At 41.5% G+C, this 23,289-nt stretch overlaps 1 protein-coding gene across 2 annotated transcripts; it reads left to right on the top strand.

Moving 5' to 3' along the window:
- The first annotated feature begins 2,587 nt into the window (after positions 1-2,587).
- Positions 2,588-22,325, top strand: PRDX4 (peroxiredoxin 4). 2 transcript variants are annotated; one of them, XM_054006097.1, is made up of 8 exons: positions 2,588-2,838; positions 10,189-10,306; positions 11,477-11,593; positions 13,337-13,459; positions 17,491-17,621; positions 19,611-19,645; positions 21,835-21,881; positions 22,203-22,325. In XM_054006097.1, exons 1-8 carry the CDS (start codon positions 2,655-2,657, stop codon positions 22,204-22,206), a joined length of 759 nt encoding a protein of 252 aa, XP_053862072.1. In that variant the 5' UTR covers positions 2,588-2,654; the 3' UTR covers positions 22,207-22,325. The 2 variants fall into 2 exon arrangements, with proteins under 2 accessions (XP_053862072.1, XP_053862066.1); XM_054006091.1 differs by lacking the exon at positions 21,835-21,881 and having other exon boundaries at positions 2,590-2,838.
- The last annotated feature ends 964 nt before the right edge of the window (positions 22,326-23,289 follow it).

The raw sequence follows: 23,289 nt of genomic DNA, 5'->3' as shown, positions 1-23,289 counted from the left end.
TTGCACTGCAGCCCAGTACCTGGGGGCTGGGTGCCTGCAGCACTGAGACTCTGCCAGATCAGGGACTCACAGACCCAGCTGGGAGGGGAAGGGCATTTCCTCCTCGGCCTCTCTCTCTTGCTGCCTCCTTTTCCCGAGTGGCCTCATGATGCACAGAGCCAGCATGGCTAGGTGCTGCATTGAAGAGTCTCCCAATGCAGCCTCCCATCCCCTCTCTCCCATGCGAACCCCCAACAGACCCTGCCCACCTCTGTCCGATTGTGTCTCTCATGCAGGGGACTGTGCCCCCCCCCCGCCCTTGCTCCTGTGTGCTGCCTGCTTCCAGGGGCCACAGATTGCAGAGCAGCCCCCTCAGGAGAGATGAGAGGGGCTGTTCCACCGGGTGCGTGCGAGCAATGGCCCCCTCACAGCAAGATGCTGCGCTGCCCCTGCCTCCATCTGGGTGGTGACCCTGGCCTGAGGAGTGCGAGGCAGCATGAGCTGAGCATGGGGGCTGGGGGCCAGGCCAGCAAGCCTGATCACTGACACTCCAGGTGTGCCAAAGTGCAGAGCTAGTGCTCCGGGCTTCTCCTTCATTCAATGACACATCAGTAGGACTTGCTTTTTTCGTGCAGAATTTGCCTTTCAGAAAGCAAACTAGTCCCCCCGCCCCCAGCCCTTTTCATTGGGATCCTGGGGGCTCAGGTCCTGGGGCAGCATTGGGATTGCATTAAGGGGTGGGTACTGAGGCCGTTGCAGTTGCTTCATAGATTATCATATTGTTTTGATCTGATCTTTGAAATATAAAATAAGTAAATAACACGTGTTTTTATTATGTTTTGATTTTAGATACAATACTGTAAACCTTTTTTTATATTTTAAATGCAAAATAACACACGTACTTAAAATAAAAACACAAGAATTATATTGTTTTATAAGTACAAAATAAATATGTATAACGAATTTAAAAGTATGTAACTAGTAATTTGATATGGCGGCGGGTGGCGCCTTTTTTTATGTGTTCGCTCCCCCTGGTGTTAGACCCTGGCTACACCACTGGCCCCTGTGCCAGCTGGCCGGGGGCAGGTGGGCGAGGCCCCAGCAGCCCTGGTGCTCCGCAGCCTCAGTGCCCCCAGCCCGGGAGCTCTGGGTGTCTGGGCAGCATGGTCGCATCACCCCCAGCCCTAGGGCAGGCAGCACGGCCCAGCACCAGCTGTCCCAGCGGCCCCGAGTCCCTGCAGGAGGCACGCTGGCCTGGGGGCGTGGCCACAGTAGGCTGTTTGGGGAGGCACAGCCTCCCCTTGCCTACGATACCAGCTGCCCTTGGGTCCCCCCAACATGCTATAAAAATGCCACTTCCCTCCTGTGTCACAATAGCGGGTTTTCTGCATATAAAAGCCAGGGCCAGCATTAGGGGGTAGCAAGCAGGGCAATTGCTTGGGGCACCACGCCACAGGAGCCCCTGCAAAGCTACATTGCTCAGGCTTCAGCCTTGGGTGGCGGGGCACAGAACCCGAGCTTCAACCCCATGTGGCAGGGCTTTGGCTTTCTGCCCTGGGCCCCAGTGAGTCTAATGCTGGCCCTGCTTGACAGCCCCCCAGTGGGTCTCAGATCCTTGGTTGAGAACCATTGCTTTACAATACCCCACATTGATCCAAATCTTGCTGCACAGACCTATCTCTCTGCCTTTTTATGTGTGTGTGTTAGCATCTCTTATGTTACTTGTGGAGTCCCCGATCTGTGCACTCACTATAACTTTGTGAGGTGCCACCATATCAGGAATGCACACTGCTTACAAATGGATGTTGGAAGAAGAAATCCCAGCCAGTGTCTAGCCTGAGCATATATGCACTGCAGCTCTGACAAACGCTTGAGGGTTCTGGCTTTTAAAAAAAACACTAACACTTTCACAACACTTGTATAGCTTTGCCAACAAAGTCTCATTGAAATGAATCATTGACTGTTGTCAATGGTGGCACAAGATCTAGAAATAGCAGTTTTTCAGGATAGTTGGTCAGTACATTTGATGTTTGAGACTGGATAGGAGGAAAGGGAGAAGTTGGAGGGGAAGGAAGAGAGGGGGCAGCATGTGCCTGTGTGTGTGGTGGAGGGGAGAGGAGTGTGTAGGAGGGGAGTGGGAAGGGGCTCTGTGTGTGGCAGAAGAAGAGGGCAATGTGGGGAAAGGAGTGGACAGAGGCAGTGTGTATATGGGAGGGGAGAGGATGGGAAGGCAAGGCAGGGGGAAGCAGTGGGAGGAGCTGTTGTGTGTCTGTTGGGAGGGGAGGCTGATGGGGTGTGGAGGGCAGGGCAGTGGAGGCAGCAATAGGAAGGAGTACAGGGTGTGTGAGGAGAGGAGGACAATGTGGAGGAAGCAGTGGGAAGGAGGCAGTGTGCATATGGGATGGAAGCGGAAGGGCGGGCGGGACACTGTGAGGGAAGGGGCTGTGTGTGTATGGGATGGAAGGGGAAGGGCAGAGGGCAGTGTGAGGGAAGTAGAGGGAAGGGGCAGTGTGTGTACGTGTAGCGGTGGGGGTGTACGGTGGAAGGGCGCAGGGCAGTGGGGGAACAATGTGAAGGGGCGGGGTGTGTGTGTGGGCAGAGCTCCGCCCCTTGTTGGCCCCGGCGCTGGCTGTTCCCGGGCGCGGGCCGGGGGACGTGCAGTTGCTCGGGCGGCCATGGAGGCGGCGCGGCGGTGGCTGGCGCTGTGCTGGGCGCTGGCGCTGGCGGGGCCCGGGGCGGCCCAGGAGCAGGCCCGCGCGGAGGAGAAGTGCCATTACTACGCGGGGGGGCAGGTCTACCCCGGGGAGGCGGCCCGCGTGCCCGTCTCCGACCACTCCCTGCACCTCAGCCAGGCCAAGAGTAGGTAGCGGCGCGGGCGCTGCGGGGTGGTTAGGGATGTTGCTGAACAATTTCCCGTCTCCCCACCGCAGCCCCGTCCCCTCCCGCTGCAGGGCTGCAATCAGTGGCGCTCAGTGCCCGACCCTCCTGCCCTGTCCCCTCTTCCCCCCCCCCCCCCCCCCCGCGGGTGCAGGGTGACTGAGGCCCCAGGCTAACACCGCCCCCGCTCCAGTAAAAGGCTCTAGAGAGTGGGGTTCCCGTGTGGGCCCGTCAGGAGCAGAGATCCCAGCTGTGGGGGCGGGTGTCTCTGCTGCTTCCCCCGGCCTCAGTTTCCCTCCACTTGTGCAGCGGAGGCGGCGATCCCTCCATCGCAGGGCAGCCAGCACCCAGCTGCATGAACGCTTGTAAAAGGTGTTGTCTGCCCGCCCCCCAGGACAAGCCCTTGCGCAGCATCTCAGCAAAGCGGCCTTCCGGGGAGCCCTTTTTGCGATGAGGATAAAAGTGGCCCAAGCGGGCTAACCTAGAGCTATTGGTTATAGTGCAGCTTGTTTGGTTTAGTGGCAGCCCGTGTGTGCAGAGGGGGAGGGGGGGTTATTGCAGTCTTAAACTGTGGTCCCTTCACTCTGCTCCCACTGTTTGCTTTTCTGAGCCAGATGCACAGTTCACTGCTGCTAGGGGAGAAGGCCACGTCAGACAAAGCCTATTGGTTTAAAGTGTGCAGAGCCCTAAGCAGCTCCCTCACTGCCGAGTTTAAATAATCTGAAAATCAGAATTTACTCTGCTTGAGGATTTTCACGGGGTAGGGGGAGGTATTTAGTACCATGGCCCAAGTTTCTGCCTTTTCCCCTCGTAGTAAATAGATAAGTTAACATTTCTGCCAAAATACAGTTTGTCAAAAGCAAAGGAGCCTGTTTAGGGAATCAGAAACCATGCCAATGGACAGCTACTAGCAATGAGGAATATGCCACTCATTAACCCCATCTGTAGAATTAAATAGTTTATATACACCATGTTAAACTCTTTTTAAATAAAGGGAGATTCTCTAAATAGGAGTAAATTACAGTTTTAGTCCTAGATTCCAATATGTTGGAATCCTTTTGGATATTTTGGTTGCTCGTGATGCACATTAGACTATTGCAGTGTTTCCCAAACTGGGGTTCGCAAAATGTTACAGGGGGTTCTCAGGAAAAAATTCCCTAATGGCGGACAGAGCTGTCCCTAGGGACCCCCAGGCAGCACGAGGCCAGCAGCCCGGAGCCCCTGGACTTCCAAGAGCTAAGCAGATCAGAGCAAACGTATCTATCACACTGAGGAGATTTAAACTTCAAGACTCCTTATAAGAAATGGAAAGGGAGGTGGATATTTTTTGCTGTTTTTAAAATTAAATAGGCAGCTAGTATTGTTTTTAAAATTATTATGAAGAACAAGTTTAAGCTTTGTTGTAATGTGCGTTGTTTGCCTGGACTGCTCAAGACCTGAATGATTATGTAGGAGGAACTCTTTGATTTGGCTTCTTAAATACCTTCATGCTGTTTCACATCTGATACTCCTTGATGAAACATAGGAGCCTTGTCTTATAACAGGCTTATTCGAAGTGATACAAGCTATGGAAGTGAGATCTTGGAAGAGTGTTGTTGTTTTCATAACATCATAAAAATACTGTAATGATTAATAATAAATAGTGTGTAATAAGGATGTCACAAAAACAAATTTTATATTTCCAAGATCACTGCTTTCATAATTTATACTCGGGTAAAGGAGAAAATCCCTGGAAACATTCATTTTTAAGAGGGGGCTTCGTGGGACTTGACATTTTAGTGAAAGGGCTTCACAGGTTGTTAAAGTTTGGGAACCACTGGACTATTGGAATTTGTGCCTACCCCAGGTTATGTTATGGAAGTTCTAAACCTCTGCTTCTGTAACTTGCTTTGTGCAGCTACATTCCTATCGCCACACACAGCCTAAATGAACTCACTGGAGCTCCACAGCAGCCACCCCATCCAAAGCCAGTGGCACAATTGGAGTGCAACTCTAGATCACTTTTCTGTTTATCACTGAATAAATAGAAAAGTATATTTACTCAGTTACTTATTTTGTTAGAGACTCAGTTTTGTTCAGATGAGGTATTTCAGTTATCAAGCAGTAGGATGGATGAACATAGACAGATTTCTGCCTAATGGAGGGCCTCTGCAGAACAAATTTAATAGGATTTTAAACTGGGTCAGACACACTGTTTTTCAAGATTCGATTTTGAACTTTGTATAGTGTGTTATTTGAATACTAACATGAAAAATCTTCATCTGTTCTTGCAATTCTCCCCCTCATTCCCCAATGAAAGTCTCTTCAGTTTGTGGTAACAATCATTTGTCATGGTTGTTATTTGTACTACAATGGAGAGCTTGGGAAGGGAATCAGCAGCAGAGTAACAGATTAACTCTTTAACAAAGGTGCTGTTTTCATTGAAGGGGCAGTATTAAAGAATGAGGGAAGAGAAGTAATGTAAATAATATACAGAATACATTGGGGTTCTCATTAAGATTTAAAATATTTTATGAACTAAAGGGTCACACTGTGACTGGTGAGCTAGCTACATGCGCTACTCTGGCTTCTGTAAGTGTTCTGTGTACAAAAGAATGGTAGGATATGACCAAAAAGTTAGCTGCAGCAAAAGTCTCCTAAAATTAGACTTAACAGTCTTGTTTGTGATTCTGATTTTTTTTGTTTTGTTTTGTTAGCTATATTTAGAGAGCTCTCATGTGAAGTTATTACATTGGCGATTCAGGGGCAGATCATTTTAATTGAATTATAGTTAAGGGGTTTTCTGACACCTGTTTAAAATGGTCACCCGTTCTTAGAAATTTTCAACAATTTTGTAGTCAAGTGAGATTCCCAGTTACATTAATCTATAGTAGAACACTGGGCAGGAAATGTTTTTCTGTTTCACAAAAGTTTGAGATTGCCATTTTCCCCATGCTAAATCTGGATAAAAAGTTAATCTCAAATGTTCACAAATTGATCAAAACGTGTTTAGATTTCAACCTTTAACTTTTGGAATAAGTTAACAACATTTCATATAGTCATTTCAAATTGAAATTTCTTTTCAGAAGCATCAAAAATTTCAAAGTGTTCAGAAAAAATTTGAATCAGGAGATTCATTGAAACCAACCTTTTCCCACAGATAGTTTTGTTTTCCACAAATCAGCATTTTGACAAAAAAATGTTTTGTCAGAAAATTCCCAACCAGCTCTAAATAGAAATGTAGAGCTTGCCCACACTTGGAAATAGATAGTGTCTTCCCTCTTATCTCCAGAGATTCAGTAGAAGAATATTACTGAGAAATCTCAAGGTTTCATAGTGAAGAATTTTACAAAACACTGACAGCAAAGTGCTACCATAAATAAAATAAACTAGACTTGTCAAATGAAACATCTTGTGAGGGTTAGTGTGTATGGGTAATTTATAAAAATGTGTACAGTATAAGTTACTAGAGAAAGACTTTGGTATGTGTACCAAAATTTGTGGGCTGTGCTAATAAAAATAAAAAGACAGTGCAAGTTTTTAATGCCATTATTCATGTACTAATGTAGGTATCTTATAACTAGGCTAGTAAGGATTTGATTTTTAATTGGTAAATGTTGGTAAAAGTCAATTTCACCATACACACAAACTGACAAATTTCCATCAATAATAATCAAAATTTACAAATAGGCAGAGTAAGAAAAATGCTGCTTGAGAACTTAGTTTGATTTAAGGATATTAACTTAGTATATTTTGATGTGATGTCAACAAAAGCTTTAACTTTTTGAATTTCAACATCTGCTGTCAAATAGTTGTGTAACACCCTCACCCATAATTTCCTGTAACTGTGAAAGTTTAAAATCAATTAAAAAAAAACTAAAAATATGCTTAAGCAGATATCAAAATTATAAAAAAAATAAAAATCAAACTCTGCCAAGCCTACTTATTAGCAAAACAAGGTGGATGAGGTAATATCTTTTATTGGACCAACTTCTGTTGGTGAGAGAGACATGCCTTTATGCTTGCACAGAGCTCTTCAAGTCTGGGAAACTAACTCCGCATCATTGAGGACAAAGTGGAACAGATTGTTAACTACTTATGCTAAACACACATTTCAAGGGACCACTGGAGGTGAAGTGGCCCGTTAACACCTCTCCAATCGGAGGGAGGAAATGGGGACTGGAAGAAAGCAGCTAGAGGGGTTGTAAGTCCTTAAAGATTATTGTAATGAGCTATACATCCAGTGTCTGTATTCAGTCCATGTCTAGCAAAGTTATGAATTTAAGGTCCCAGTCTCATCAGTTTTCCTTTGTGGATGAGGACTGATAGGTCAGCGATCACTCTATCAGTCCTCATTCTCAAAGGAAAACTGCACAACATTTCAAAAGACGAGCCTGGGACCTTAAATTCATAACTTTGCCAGACACATAGGCCTGGTCTACACTGCAGTTAGGTCGAGGTAAAGCAACTTACATCGACCTAATTACATCAGTGTCTACACTACAATCTTGCTCCCATTGATGTAAGTGCTCTACTACACTGATATAACTCCATTTCCTTGAGAGGAGTAGGGCTTATGTTGGTGTAGTTAGGGTGACTCTAGACATTGCAGGTTACTTACATTGCCTGTTGGCTGCCATTCTTGTCAATTTCACGACTCCCTGCTAGCGCTGTGAAATTAACAAGAAAGCCCAGCTCACAGCCCGGGCTGTCACCCTGGGTGGGTGGGGAGCTCCAGCTAGAGCCCGGTCATCCTCTTCTGCCAGGCTGCCGAGGGGGCAGCTGCATGTAGAGCTGGAAGCCCAGGCTCTCAGCTCCCCTCATTACCTCTCTTAAGTTGGTGGAAGCGCTCCTGGTGAGGACATGTGTGCGCCACCAACAGAAGGAGGGTTGTGTGGACATGAACCACTGCAGTAATTATTGTGGTGGCTGTAAGTCGACCTAATATAGGTCAACTTAAGTTTGTAGTGTAGACATGCCTAAAATTCATGGATTGAATATAGACACTGGATTTATTGCTCATTACAACATTCTCTCCCTCCCCCCCTTTTCCTCACTATGACTGGAGGGGTGTTAATGGGCCATTTCATCTTGAGTGGTCCCTTTTTTAGCATAAGTAGTCAACACATTTCAATCTGTTCCACCTTGTATTTAGCAGTGACACTCGGAGGCTTGGTCTATACTACATACTTACTTCAATATAACTACATCGCTTGGGGTGTGAATCTGAGCAATGTTGTTATACTGACCTTAACCCCATGTAGCAGTGGTGGGTAACCTGCGGCCCATCAGGGTAATCCACTGTGGGCCCGAGATAGTTTGTTTACATTTGGGGCTGCCCGCAGCTCCTGGTGTCTGCGGTTCGCCATTCCTGGCCAATGGGAGCTGTGGGAAGCGGCGCAAGCCGCAGGGACGTGCTGGAATCCACTGGGAGCTGCGGGCATCTGTGCAAATGTAAACAAACTGTCTGGTGGCCCGCCAGTGGATTACCTTGATGGGCCGCAGGTTGCCCACCACTGCCATGGAGAAAGCATTATGTCAGGAGGAGAGCTCTCTCCCATCCTCTTAGAGCATCTTTCCCAAATGTGCAGCATTGGTGCAGCTGGACTAATGTAAATTTGTAGTGTAGACCTGCCCTGAGTTAGTTTCCCAGACCTGAAGAAGAGCTCTGTGTAAGCTCTAAAGCTTGTCTCCCTCACCAACAGACGTTTGTCCAATAAAAGATATTACCTCACCCACTTTGTCTCTCTTAATATCCTGGGACCACAACACGGCTACAACACTGCATATAAGCCTACTTATAACAGATACTGTGCTGTTGACAATAATTGTCTAATATTAATCAGCATGCTATTCAATCAATTCCAAACATTGCTTTGAGCAGTATAGTAACTTACCCAACAATATATGCTTGACATTTCAGTCATGTTTAAATCCCTTCAGTTTGATACTGGATCACCAACACACTGCCCTCAGGCATGGAATGCTCAGTGTTCTGTGCTTTGATATTGAGAAATGCTACTTCACTGTACTTACAGTTTGAAAATCTCCAGCACTCTGGATTAGTCTGTGGTAGAGTAGTGTGTTATACCTCCTAAAAAGCAACAGAGTCTCCTGTGGCACCTTTAAGACTAACAGAAGTATTGGAGCATAAGCTTTCGTGAGTGAATACCCACTGCGTCTGACAAAGTGGCTATTCATTCACGAAAGCTTATGCTCCAATACTTCTGTTAGTCTTAAAGGTGCCACAAGACTCTCTCTTGCTTTTTACAGATCCAGAATAACATGGCTACCCCTCTGATACTGGACACCTGTTATACCTCCTGTAAGCATGTCTATAGTGCAGTTTCACTAATGTTGTTTTAGGTCCTGTCTAGACTATCAAGTTTACACCAGCACAGCTGTACCAATGCAGCTGTGCTGCTGTAAGATCTCTTGTGTAGCTGCACTATGCTGATGGGAGAGCTCTCCCATCAACATAACTAACCCACCTCAAATGAGTGGTGGTAATTATGTCATCAGGAGTGTCTCTCTCCCGACATAGTGCTGTCCATACCGACGCTTCTGTTAGTAACGGATGTCGCTCCGAGGGGTGTTTTTTTCACACCCATGAGCAACATAAGGTATACTGACAAAAGTGCTTGTGTAGACATATCCTTAATCTTTTTCTGCTGCGTAGTCTGAATATTTTTGTGCAATAACCACTAAGTTAGTTTATAGATGGGTTGCACTAACAGACAACCTACATATTTTAAGCATTTGTGCCTTGAACACATCTTCTGTCATGTATTTCCTGCAGAATTAAATTTTAGAAAACCAGTTTTGCTAAGGAGTAAATATAATGTGAAATTAAACCACTCTTTACTCATGGCACATAAGTTATTTATAGCAAAATATAATTTACTGAAATCAATAACTCCAGTAGTCATACATCATTCAGTGCAAATCAGCAGCCAGTAGTAATCTTGTAATGTGTTAAGGGGGTCATGGTAAATGTGTGCAGCATTTTCTCTCATGCAGCCTTATCCTTGGCAATATTTCAAATGGTTCAGAAATTTGTGAACACAAATCTATTGAGTTATGTATGCATCTTGAAATGTACATTTTTTTTTAAACACAGCATGACCCCAACATGTGGTGTGCATTCCTCCTATGGAAGGTTGAAATTAATAAAGTTTGATTATGTAAGTCATGCGTCCTACAAAGTGTTTTTTACTGTAAGGAAACAGAGACATCCATCCAGAGAGGAAAACTGTCCTTGGACATGTGTTACCTGCTGAACAGCCTCATTTATGTACGCATGCTTCACTTTATTCTTATACTTCAATTTGGATCTATATTTTATGTTTCTAGTTTCCAAGCCAGCACCTTATTGGGAAGGAACAGCAGTAATCAATGGAGAGTTTAAAGAGCTGAAATTAACAGATTATCAAGGAAAATATCTTGTCTTCTTCTTCTACCCTCTTGACTTGTAAGTAAAACTGATGCAGACATACCAAGGTATATATTTCCCTCCTTCCCTCCCCCCCCTCCCCGCCACCTTCCTGAATTTTGGAAGTGTGTTGATTAGAGTCAGGGAACATTAAGATGTTGATTGCAACTGCACTTGACATTTTGTAATTCTATAGCATTTTACTGGGAAACATTTACATTCCTTGCTACCATACAACTCATTGCTGCAAATGGAAAATGCATACAGGAAAGAGTAACACCATCTCTTATCGCTTCACTTCATACTCCCTGGAAGACATTTTTAGGGAGACTGATTTCCTCTTACAGACTTTTAAGGATGTTATGGGATACATTTAACTTAAATTATTGGATGGACTTTCCTTTCATTACACTATTGTAACTCCACTGCAGTCAATGGAGTTACTTCTGATTTATACCAGTGTAATAAGAGGAGAATCAGGCCCCTTGTTTTCTCGAAATGAGGAACAAAACATACAGTAAACTAGTAATACTCATGTAGCACTTTTCATCACTAGAACTCAAAGCTCTTTACAAAGAAAGGGTAAATAGTAGAGACAGTTAGCTGCTCTGATAGTGAAAATAATTGGAATCCTGACTTATTTTCCTCCTAGCCTCAAAGCTTGAACAATTGTGACCTAAAGTGTAATTTTGTGCCTAGAAGAAGCAGGAGGAGGTCAAATGCAAAATAGCTACAACTTGCATTACTATTTTCCAGGAAATCATGACATCTGTTTCTCTGCAATTTGGTGTGTCATACTTTAATCCACTTATTCCTGTACAGTTTTAAAATCAGTGATTAATTGTACATGTAGCTAAACTGTAAGTTGTAATATTACTAAATCAACACAGACTGCATTTTCAATCTTATTATTCACAAACCACTTGCACATGGTTTGAAGATAGATAATCCATCTGTGAATGTATTTATGAATGCTGTTAGGAACGCAGTTACTTGCAAAGTGAAAATTATTTTAATTGTGTATATTGGATTCCATCTGTAAATAAAAACAATAGTTGTGATAAGTAATTCACAATTTATCTATTTTATATACTGCAAACAATATCTAGCTTCTCTGTAGAAACTAATTTAGCTGTGTATTAAGCTAACTGAAAAATCACTCCTGGATATTCTGAGAATTCTGAATTTACTTTGTTTTCAATTTTTTAGCACATTTGTGTGTCCAACTGAAATTATCGCCTTCAGTGACAGAATTGAAGAATTCAGAGCAATAAACACTGAAGTGGTTGCATGTTCTGTTGACTCACAGTTCACTCACTTAGCATGGTATGTAGCCTACCCATGTGTCTTTTACAGGAAATTATTGGTGGATACATATGAGATTATGGGTTGCTTCCCCAAATTCACATACTCTGTCTGATGCACTAATATTGTCAAGTAAATATTGAATGATAAGGTGTGATGCTGTGTTGAATAAAAATTGGCAAGTAATAAAACTAATGGTAAGAAATTCAAAAATAAAGTTTATTGTTGAAGGTGTCAAAGTAAAAGTGATGACTTTGGTTTTACCATTAGAATAAATTGTTCATTACAAATTATTCATCCAACTTTATGATAAAACATTCTATGTTGGATTAATACCAAAGAAATCTTCACTGGGGTTTTGTTGTTGTTTTTAATTGTGGGATTTGGAAGAAGGACAGGGTAGTTTGCAGGGTGGATAAAAATCAGTGATTAAAAAAATAAAAAAAAATCTGAAATCTTTTCATTTAAATCTGCTTTTTTTCCTCAAAAAGCATTTTATCAAAAAAAATCCATCTAAAGATAGTTTCAATTAATATACATTATAGCTCAAAGATATCTCATCATGGAATAGGGATTATAAATTCTAATTCTATAGTATGACACAATATATTCATGTAATGTTTAAGAGAAGTTTTGTAAATGAGTTCCAATAGTTCATGGATTAGGGACCCAATCTTATGGGGTTCCACAGGCTTCTGTATAGATTATTTAGGTTAATCTTTCTATCTACCCAATGGGACTCAGTGCTCAGTCTAGACGATACCATCAGAGATGCTTAGTTTTGCAGATCTCATATTGTGGATTTGTGTCTCCAGAGGTAACATGCTTGTTAACAGCAAAAATATTTTTAAATAAATAATATAATAGAGGTGAGAAATAACAGACCTCAACTCTTTTGTCCCTCTGCAAATTTGTGTACACAGAGTCAATCCCTTACCTCTCTCTAAAAGTGAAAAGTTTCAAAAAGTTCAACGAATAGATGATTATTGGGGACAGAATAGATCTGGACAAGGAGAAGAAGTTTGGAGATAAATGTGAGAAGGGAGGGACATATGCTTGTTTTGTTAAATTATTATACGTTTGCTGTTGAAGAAAAAAAATCCAGAATACATAACGTTGTTATTTTAGTTAAATAAAACAATTTAAATATCTGTCTGGTGATGTTCTCCTTCTAATACAGCAGGGCAAGAAAGTCCTCCAAATATTAATGATAGTTCACCTCTCAAGGACTTCATAAATATCGGCTTCAATTACCTTTGGTAAATGAAATAACCAAACAATCATTCATTTTCTGATATAGCTATAAAACTAACCTGAAAAGTTTTCAAAATAAATCACTATTTAAAAATGTATAGTGTGTACCTTCTAAAACAAACTTACATCTATCGCTGAGTTGTGAAGAATATATATTAAGGTTATAACAACCAACAAGAATGCACTTATGTAGAAAACAGTGATTAAATAGAGTCTTCCTGACTCATGATTGACTTAAATCAAATCCACCCTGGTAGTTTGGCCACAGAGAGAGAAGGAGGGTGTTTCAAGTGTAAATTAAGCATGGAAGGAGGCGTGAAGAGGAGATTAAGGCAACTGTAAATGGACACATTGAAGGAGCGTAGGAAGCAGGTTGGAGCAAACAAGTAGGAAAAAGAAAAACAGAAATATAAATATTCCTTCTGCAAAAAAGCTGCATGCAAGAGTTACTTGTATGTGGAATAAAAATCTCTCTGAAGAATAAATGTGCATCTCTTTTGTTTGTCAAAGGATTAATACGCCACGAAAACAAGGAGGACTTGGACCAATGAAGATCCCACTCCTTTCAGATTTGACCCACCAGATTTCAAAGGATTATGGAGTATACCTAGAGGACCAAGGGCACACACTTCGGTACTACAAACCATTATGGTGCATTCTGTCTTGTTATAGCAGTGCATTCTTCCAGTTCCATTTAAAGGGGCACTCGGTATTGGCACTTCTCTCATACTGTTTAATTATATACTATGTTCATCACAGTAGTTAATCTGAACATATACTGGGTCTATTTACATGGATAAATACAGGCAATTTTTCCACCGACTGTTGATAACTTAGCTGAAATTGTATATTAAAGCTCTTAGTCCACAAGGAAATGTTCCTTAATTAAAAAAAAAAAATGGAAATTAACTCACAATGATCTATTGTGCATGTAAAACTCAGAGATTTAAAGGTGAACTGAAAAGCTTTATCCTGCCAGAATCTGAATTCTCAGTTCTGGCCTTTTCCTCCATTACTTGCAGTGTTTTGGTTAGGAGTAACTGAACCATGAACTCAAGATCTGGCAAAGAACTGTCTGTTAGATGTTTTGTATTGACCATCTTGCTGCTGACCACAGGTATAAATCTTGTCTAGTGGTAGTTGTGGCATTGTTTGATAAGTAGTATTTCTTGCCCATTCATTTTCAGTGTTCTTTGTTAATACTACAGATACTCATGCTTGAAACAGATCAGTGTCCCTTACACTGCAGTTACCTGATCCTGTAGTGAAAACATTGTTTTGTGACATTAGATCTCCTGTCTGGACAATGTTGCAAATTCAGAATTGCATCTTTGCTGCAGTAAATAGGTAAAGAAGGTGGACTTGGAAGGAGCAAGGTCCCACTTAAATATTTGTCTGATTAGCTAATGTGTAGAATAGGGATGTGCTGGCTGCCGCTTCCCGCAGCTCCCACTGGCTGGGAATGGCAAACCACAGCCACTGGGAGCTCCGGGGGGCCGTGTCTGCGGACAGTCAAAGTACACAAAATGTTTCGTGGCCCACCAGCGGATTACCCCGATGGTCCACCTGCCGAAGGTTGCCAACCCCTGCTGTACAAGAAAGTGAAACTTAAGTGGACTTATGTTCACCTTTTGAAAGTAACTTTGAAATGCTCTTACTATAGCTGCAGAAACTAGGATTAAATAGCCAATTTTCATTATAGCAAAAGATTAGCTGTGGGGTTCTTCAAGGTTTTATATTTGGTCCACTGTTTTTTAATGCTCTGTATAGGTAGCAGAATTTTCAAATGATAGTTACTTAGGTTTGTCAAAAGCAGAGAAGGATGTGAGGAGATTGAGAGTCCTAACCAAGCTAGATGAATGGCCAACACAATGGCAAATGAAATTCAGTGTCAATAAATGCTAAGTAACTATTCATACACCTTACCAAGGTTCTAAATCAACTGTAATAGCTCAGGAAAGAGCCCTGGGAATCATTGTGACCTCTGTTCAGTGTATAACTGCATTCAAAAAAGTAAACAAGATATTAGGATGCATAAGGAATAGGAAGGAGGATACTATGCCATTATATAAATAAATGGTGCCATCTCAACTGGAGTACTGTGTGCAGAACGGATCACCCCATCTCAAAGAGGAAATTGCTGAATTAGAGGGGCTTCAGCGAAGGGAGATAGGAATGAGCAACAGCACAGGATACATCTGCTTTGAAGAGAAACTGAAACATTGGCATTATTTTCTTCAGATAGGAGAAGAATAAGAGGGGATACATTCAAAGTATATAAAATAATTAATGGTAGAGAGAGGGTAGGTCAGGAACTTTCTCCTTGCCTCATAAAAAGACCAAGGGAAAATTCAGTGAAATGAGAAGGTAGCAAATTCAAAAATTGATATAAGGCAATACTTTTTCACACCACACCTCGCTGGAACTCATTGCCAGAGGAAGTCATTTGCAACATTTAAAACGGGATTAGATACTTCTATGAATGTCAAGAATATCCGGCATTGTTATAGTTAGTACTAAAAAATTTGGAGGGATACTGTACCTCATGCGTCAGGATTTAAAATCAGTCTTTAAATATTATAGGAATTAATGTAGGGGGCAAATTATCCCACATCTGCCTACTGTGAGACAAACCTCCCCGCCTCCCCCCGAAGCCTCTGCTTCTGACCATTGTCAGAGACCGGAAACTGGACTAGATGGACTGAGTCTGTACATTCCTATAATATCATGCTGTCAACCCTGAACGAGCATTATCTCACCAGGTCTAGATATTTTAAGTGTAACAAGTGCTTTTGGTTTATCACTGTAATTTTTTTACTAAGGACTGTGCAACTAGCTTCAACCACATAGATTCTAAAGGCTCTTAGGTTCTCATTTATACAGTTCAGCATTTTATAATATCAGTGATCCACTTATCAAGCAGTATAGTTAAGGATAAATAGTGTTCAAGACTTTCATATGAAGTCTAAAATCTCAAAGTGCATATAAAAAAGTTCTTAAGCATCATCATATCACTAAAGAAAGATGCAATCTTATGTACTTGAACTTTCAGAAAGCCTTTGACAAGATCCCTCAAAGGCTCTTAAACAAAGTAAGCAGTTATGGGATAAGAGGGAAGGAGGTCATCTCATGGTTAAAAGAAAAAAACAAACAAAGGGTAGGAATAAATGGTCAGTTTTCAGAATGGAGAGAGAGGTAAATAGTGGGGTCCCCCAGGGATATGTACTGTGCTGTTCAACATAGTCATAAATGATCTGGAAAAAGAGGTAAACAGTGAGGTGGCAGAATTTGCAGACAATTCAAAACTACTCAAGATAGTTAAGCCCAAAAAACAGACTGCGAAGAGTTTCAAAGGGATCTCACAGAACAGGGCAACAAAATGGCAGATGAATTTCAGTGTTGGTAAGTTCAAGGTAATGCACATTGGAAAGCATAATCCCAACTATACATTCAAAATGATGGTCTAAATTAGCTGTTACCACTCAAGAAAGAGATCTTGGAGTTATTGTAAATATTTCTCTGAAAACATCCACTCAATGTGCAGCAGCAGTCAAAAATAGCCAACAGTGTTCGGAACCATTAGGAAAGGGATAGATAAGATGACAGAAAATATTATAATGCTACTATATAAATCCAGGGTACACCCACATCTTGAATATTGCATACCATTCTAGTCACCCCATCTCAAAAGAGATATTTTGGAAAAGGTACAGAAAAGGGCAACCAAAATTATGAGGGGGTATGGAACAGCTTCCACGTGAGGAGATATTAAAAAGTCTGGAACTTTTCAGCTTGGAAAAGAGACAACTAAGAGGGGATATGATGGAGGTCTAAAATCGTGACTGGTGTGGAGAAAGTGAATAAGGAAGTGTTATTTACTCTCTCATAATACAAGAACCAGGGGTCAACCAATGAAATTAATAGGCAGCCGGTTTAAAACAAACAAAAGGAAGTACTTCTTCATACAACGCACAGTCAACTTGTGGAACTCATTGCCGGTGGACATTGTAAAGACCAAAACTATAACTGGGTTTAAAAAAAAAAAAAAAAAACTAGAAAAGATCTTGGCTAATCTCCATGAAGCTCAGGGATGCAACCCAGTGCTCGGATTGCCACAAGCTAGGAGTGGACAATAGGATGGATCCCTCAATGAGTGCCTGTTCTGTTCATTCTTTCTGAAGCACTTGGCATTGGCTGCTGTTGGAAGACAGGCTACTGGGCTAGATGAACCCTTGATCTGACCCAGTATGGCTATTCTTATGTTCTTACTACTTTCTTAATTCTGACTTAACCTTGCCTAGGTCACAGCAAGATCTGAGAGCACTGCAAACTGAGGGCACTTTCAGTGAGAGATGGAGTTCTTTGGGTCAATGAAAAGCATCTCCTCTAAATGAGGCTGGTATTGAAGGACTCCAGAGGTGGGGGAGGTTCGATCCTTCGTATTCTGGGTGCATTATAAATGAGAAAGTAATGTGAAGGGAGTTACAAAGGAAATTAAAAGTTGACACAGAACCTGTGCTTAACTTGATTGTGTAGTGCTTGGAGAGATCCAGACACTGCTGATCTAGTGTAGGTATGCTGCAGTATCTGGACACCACAATGTGTGTAATAGAGATCGATATCATTAGGTTTATATCTAAAAGAAAAATTCCATGTTTTTGCAGAGGCCTTTTCATTATTGATGATAAGAGGGTCCTTCGACAGATAACAATGAATGACCTTCCCGTCGGCAGATCAGTGGATGAAACACTTCGTCTAGTACAAGCATTCCAGTACACTGACAAACATGGAGAAGGTACCTGTTTTCAATATTTTGGCAATGGGAATTATACTGAGGTCTTAGTTGGAAGGTATATTTTTAGCTGTTAGGAAGCAAGGCATACTGCAACATTTGATAGCTTCATGGTTGTTACTGAGCAAAGTTTTCTGTTCCCCTCATTCAAGATTCAGTGGACCTGATTCTCCCCTGCCTTGCACCTAGTGTAGTGTCCCAAGTGAATGCAAAGTGGTTGTAATACTACCAAATCAAAACAGTAGCATTTACACCCATTTTCCACTCATAAGCATAAATGACTGGGCAAGGTATGTGGCAGTGAAGATCAGGCTCAGTATTTTAATAAATTTAGACAAGCTGCAATTGATCCAAGAGGCACTGCCAGTGTAATCTTAATGTTTGGGGTTTTTGTTGGAGGGGGGCGGAGGGAGAGAGAAGACTGGTGTCCCAAGACAGTACTTTGAGTCAGTGAAAAGAATCTCCCAAAATGAGGTTGGGTTCGGTGCCCAATGTAATGGAGACTGCAAATTCCTCTCTCTTCTCTTAAAGTAAATGATTCTTAGATGGTGTAAACTGGCATAGCTCCATTGACTTCAGCTTTTTACCTGGACTTCAGGGGGCTGTGCCAAGTTACACCAGTTTAGGATTTGGCCCATAATAAGCTGTTCAATTTTCATTATTAACACATGTATATGTTCAGCTGTCTAATCTTCCTGCTCTCAATTTAAAGTGTTGGTGTTTAAAAGCAAACCTATGGAAAGTGACACAGCTGCAATTCATTCTAAGGTTGTCTACACAGTGCAGTGATGCACACTATAGGGGTGTGCTTTCTGAAGCAAACTAATGTGTGGCACATCAACTGGTCTGCATAGATCCTGATGGTGCGCGAGCCAGGTTCCCTAGCGTGCTTTAATGTAGTGCAGTTTGAAACATGTTAACATGTAATGTAACATTATCTGTATAAACTGCTCTATTTTGCAATTCAGAATTGAAAAGATACTTAAAGGCAATGAGCATTTTGATTAAGGAGATAAAGTCCTTTTTGTTCAGCTTCAAATAAAGCTGTGTCTCGGCTTACGCAGTACTGGATTCTCCCTGTGAAGCACGTGGAATCCTGTTGGGTTTTGCTGGATTTCTGTGGCAATGCATATCTATTTCATTGGACTCAGTGCAAAGGCTAGGAAGAAGAATCCTCCAAGGTTTTTATTATGTTCACCACATTTCAGCTGGCAGCACTGTCTGCAGGGGATAAAATGCCTGTGCTCCAGTTGTGGAATCCCAGCTGTGCAGGCAGATCCTTGAGCCTTTGCAAAGCCTCATCGAAACCAATGAAACTCTGCCTGGGCACAAGGTCTGCCCACCCATATGCAGTTGCAGGGTCAGCTCCATGGTCTCACCTAGGTTGTACATGAACAACTGAGCAATTGCAAGAATGGTAAATATTTATTTTTATCATTCTAATCCTTTTACATCCTAAGCAGGATATCAAACAAAACACACACATTCTAGAGAGAGAACTTTAGTTTTTCTTCATTGTTACTGTAATACTTGCCTCCTGGTATTAGTTTTAAAAAAAGTTGTACCCGTCTCCATTTCCACCTGATGGAATTGCTGCTCTTATCTTGGCACCATATGTCCTCATGGAATGGGGATTCATCTTCAGAATGGGAGGTACTATTACTTTGCCAGTAAATTGACTAATAGACTGAAAACTGAAAATCAGAACCAACATATACCCAGCCAAGCAAGGATTTCCCATTTTTGGCAAATGGAACAATCCAATCTGCCCTGAAAATAGTATCAATATGAATATTTTAGGGATACTGTCTGATGAATAAGCATGTTACATATTTGCAGATATTTACAAATGGTACCTTCTTGCTATATTACTTAAAATTCAAAGATTAGTTTTTTATGAGAATGGTTAGAAAACCAAGTAAATTAGAAAAATAATTTCTTTTCTACAAGGTCAACTTCCATTTTTCTTTTTCTTTTTTTTTTTTTTTCCAGTTTGCCCTGCTGGTTGGAAACCTGGCAGTGAGACCGTAAGTCCGTATTTATATTCAGCATACATTAATTATTTTGCATGATTAAATAAAATTAGGGACCCAATCCTATCTCCATTGAAGGAGAAAGCAAAATTCTCATTAACTTGAATGGAAGCACAATATCAGGCCCTGTGCATTGTGATATTTTTATAAGTTCTTAATCTGTTATCATTGGAATTTGATTGACTGATTTATTACAGTATATAATGTTTGCAGTATTGCATTTTTCATGCAGGAAATAAGTTAATTTCTTCATAGCAGGAGTTTCCTTCTCCCTCAACTTTCCAATGTATGATCAAAACCTCAAGCACCAGAGAGTTGAGTTGAGGGAGAATTTCCTTCCTATCCTGCAACGCAGGTCAAAAGAGAGTTGGAAGCTCTCTGAGGAAGGGGCTATCTTCTCTGTCTTATCTGTACAGTGCCTAGCACAATGGAGACTTGATCCTTGATTGGGGTTCCTAAGCAGTTCCTCAGTATAAATAATCTCACTTCTCAGGCCATTGATTAATTGCCCACGATCTGGCAAAGCACACTATCACGGTTAGAATTGTAAAATGGAATGCATTTTGCAGCACGGTATCTCTTTTGTTTCTTCACACTAACATGATTATGAGCCAAAGAGCAAGGGCCCAGTTCAGTGCCCACTGAAGCAACTGAATTCAGTGGGTGTTGAATCGGGCCCCAATGGAACAACGAAAATGTTTTTCTAAGGCTATGTCTACACACACATCTTATGTTGGCATAACATACATCACTCGTGTGTGAATAAGCCATCCCCCTGAGCGACATAAGCACTCGTCTGCGCAGCACTTTGTCAGCGGGAGAGGCGGGAGAGGGTATGCCGTTCACGGGGTGGTTTATTATTCCGATGGGAGAGCTCTTTCCCGTCGGCATAGAGCATCTTCACCAGACATGCTGGTACCAGCAGCGCCACTACAACGGTGTACATGTAGACATGACCTAAGAAACTGGGTTACGGAAGGCTGCCAGCTACAATATTACATCATTGGCATTTATTGGAAGCTGCCCTTTTTTCTTCTGCTGCTTGTTTCAGCTGTTGGCATAAACAGCATTATGTAAAAAAAAATTAAAATGAAAATAAATAAAAGGTGCCTTGAAAGAAATTCTATAAGGTTTCAGTAGCAGCAAAAAATTGAAGTGGTCTTTGCACCTTTCCTTGAGTTGGTAATACATGACAGCATCAAATACCACATTTTGGCAGGGCCATGAAATGTGTTCGTTCATATAGACAATGGGCTTATTTATAAACAATAACATTTTCAGAACGTCAATAGGATGCTAGTGATATAAACTGATACAGCATTATTAATAAACTGTATTCTAGTAGCTTCTGGAGTTTCCAGCCAAGATCAAGGTCCCATTGTGCTAGTCACTGTACTGACACACATTAAAAGACAGTCCCTAAATTGTATCTACATACAAGATCTCGAACAGTGCATGCAGAGAGCCAGAGTGTCTGTAGCGCCTCTAGTAAAAGTTTGACTTTTGACGTCAAAAGTTCATGCGTCTGATGAAGTGGGCATTCACCCACTAAAGCTTATGCTCCAATACATCTGTTAGTCTTAAAGGTGCCACAGGACTCTGTTGCTTTTTAGTAAAAGTTGCAACTGGCAACATTTAAGTGGCTAGCTTTGCTGCAGAGCAGCAGACCTCTGCATTACAGTGCGAAACAAGCAGATGCTGGGAATTATATTCATGGGCTAGTTGAGATTTGTCTTAGTGGGGAAAACTGGCTCTTTAGATTTTTATGGTGCAAGTGGGTTATAGGATGGCATATGTATGGCATTGGAAATCATGCATTCCACTACCTTGGCTAAACTGAATAATCTGTCCATTAGCAGCTGACAAGTGAGTGATTTCCCGTTCTTAGAAGGGTCAAGCCTATGAATACACTTAATAAAAGGGAGACCAGTTGATAGCAGTAATAGATTACTACTTTATAGCAGCTGCTGTTTCTGTACACCTGTGGCTGACAACTGACTCATTGCTGAGAATATCAGGCCGCAAAAAATGTATAGCACTGACGTAAATACAAGTAAGATGTTCTCTTTACTTTCTGTGCAAAAGCTGTAGTGCACTTAAACAGCAGAATAGTTCTGCAAAACACTCTTCAGAATACATTAACATCTGTAGCCATGCCTTCTAAATGTGTTTGATTTAATTAGATCAAACCTGAAGATGCCATGAGAGCGTGGTGGCCAAGACAAGAGCTGTAAGTAAACTCTGAGGCACTTGAGTACAGATGTTAATTTATGGAAATAATTCCAAGTTCACTTATGGGGAAAATCAGACTGGAGTACATTCTTTCAGCAAGGCAGATTCTGGTTCTTTCTTGAACTCCACTTCCTCCTCCTCCACCCCTACTGCCCTTCACTGTTTAGTGTTCATTAGAGATAAGCAGTAATCTTAGATCTGAACACGTGAAAGGTAATTTCTAAATGTAGTGTGTGACCATTAATGCCACAATATGAGGTAGATAATATTTTGTTCCTTTTGTTTTTAGACCAACACTTTCACTTTCTTTCTCACACAGATAATCCCAGATCCAGCTGGAAAACTGAAGTATTTTGATAAACTAAACTGAAACTTGCTTCTACTGCGCTACACAAGTCACATGCAACTTCAAGTTGTCAATAAAATTACATTAATTTTGTTATTTCCATGCATTTGGCTGATTTATAGTGGCTACCAACTGTAGTTGCTTTCGCAAAATACAGGTATTCACTGTGCAGAGACTACCACTAGCAGAAGGCGAAGAAAACATTTTTCTTCAGTCAAATGTTAAGAACCAGATTCTCAGCAAGTATAAGTCAGCGTAGTTCAACTGAAATCAATGGAGCTACACCACTTTGTATTAGCAAAGGATCTAGTTTTATCTGTTTAATTTTTTTTAACGCTTAAAACTTCTGGGGTACATGCTAATATAAAAGGAAGATTCTAGTGTATTTAAAATTCCAATAGTCTGGGGATGATCCTACTTTCACACTAGGACTTGAATCTTTTTCCTGTTCCTCTAAAACTGTTTTCATAGCTCGTAATTTAGAACAGGGGAATTGTAGAGTCTTTGGGGTTCATGTGCACACATTTCTTCCAAGAGACACAAACATCACCTCTGAAACATTCTTGATCATCACCAGAACTTGAAATTCCTCCTAAATACACATCCTATGCATGGGTGCTCTTCCCCCACTTTGATCTCTTTAACATAAGGTCATGAATGAACCAACAAAAAACACACAGCATTGTATGCAGTCAGCAAAACAGCATCTGATATTATGAATAGTGTCCACCTCTCTTCCTGAAAATCGTAGCGTGATCCTTGAAAGAGTAAAAAGTGACTTTCTACATTGCCACTGAAGCTGCTTATTCTTATACTGTGTCGGGTTAGAATTTGATTTTTTTCATATATACAGAATGATGATGAGGCAGCATCCCAGGCCCCGGACATCCGGATGGAATTTAATTTCACCAAACTGTACAATAGATTGTTCTCACCAGTGAGAATTTCTTAGATGGGGTGAACTTTTCTGGGCAGTGAACAGGTATTCGTGTAGCACCTAGTACAATAGGGACTCCATCCTGTGCAAAGCCTCGGGGTGCTGTTGCAATATAAATAAATG

This window comes from Malaclemys terrapin, chromosome 1, assembly GCF_027887155.1.
Source record: "Malaclemys terrapin pileata isolate rMalTer1 chromosome 1, rMalTer1.hap1, whole genome shotgun sequence".
NCBI lineage: Eukaryota > Metazoa > Chordata > Testudines > Emydidae > Malaclemys > Malaclemys terrapin.
The sequence above is the reverse complement of the archived record's forward strand: the minus strand, read 5'-3'. Positions and strand labels throughout refer to the sequence as shown.

What these genes read in the sequence shown, in the direction of transcription:
- PRDX4 (XM_054006097.1), top strand. Translation starts at nt 2,655, where the DNA reads ATGGAGGCGGCGCGGCGGTGGCTGGCGCTGTGCTGGGCGCTGGCGCTG. An exon ending in CAGTTCACTCACTTAGCATG is followed by an intron (nt 11,594 to 13,336) that starts GTATGTAGCCTA and finishes TGTTTGTCAAAG; the next exon opens with GATTAATACGCCACGAAAAC. An exon ending in GGAAACCTGGCAGTGAGACC is followed by an intron (nt 19,646 to 21,834) that starts GTAAGTCCGTAT and finishes TGATTTAATTAG; the next exon opens with ATCAAACCTGAAGATGCCAT.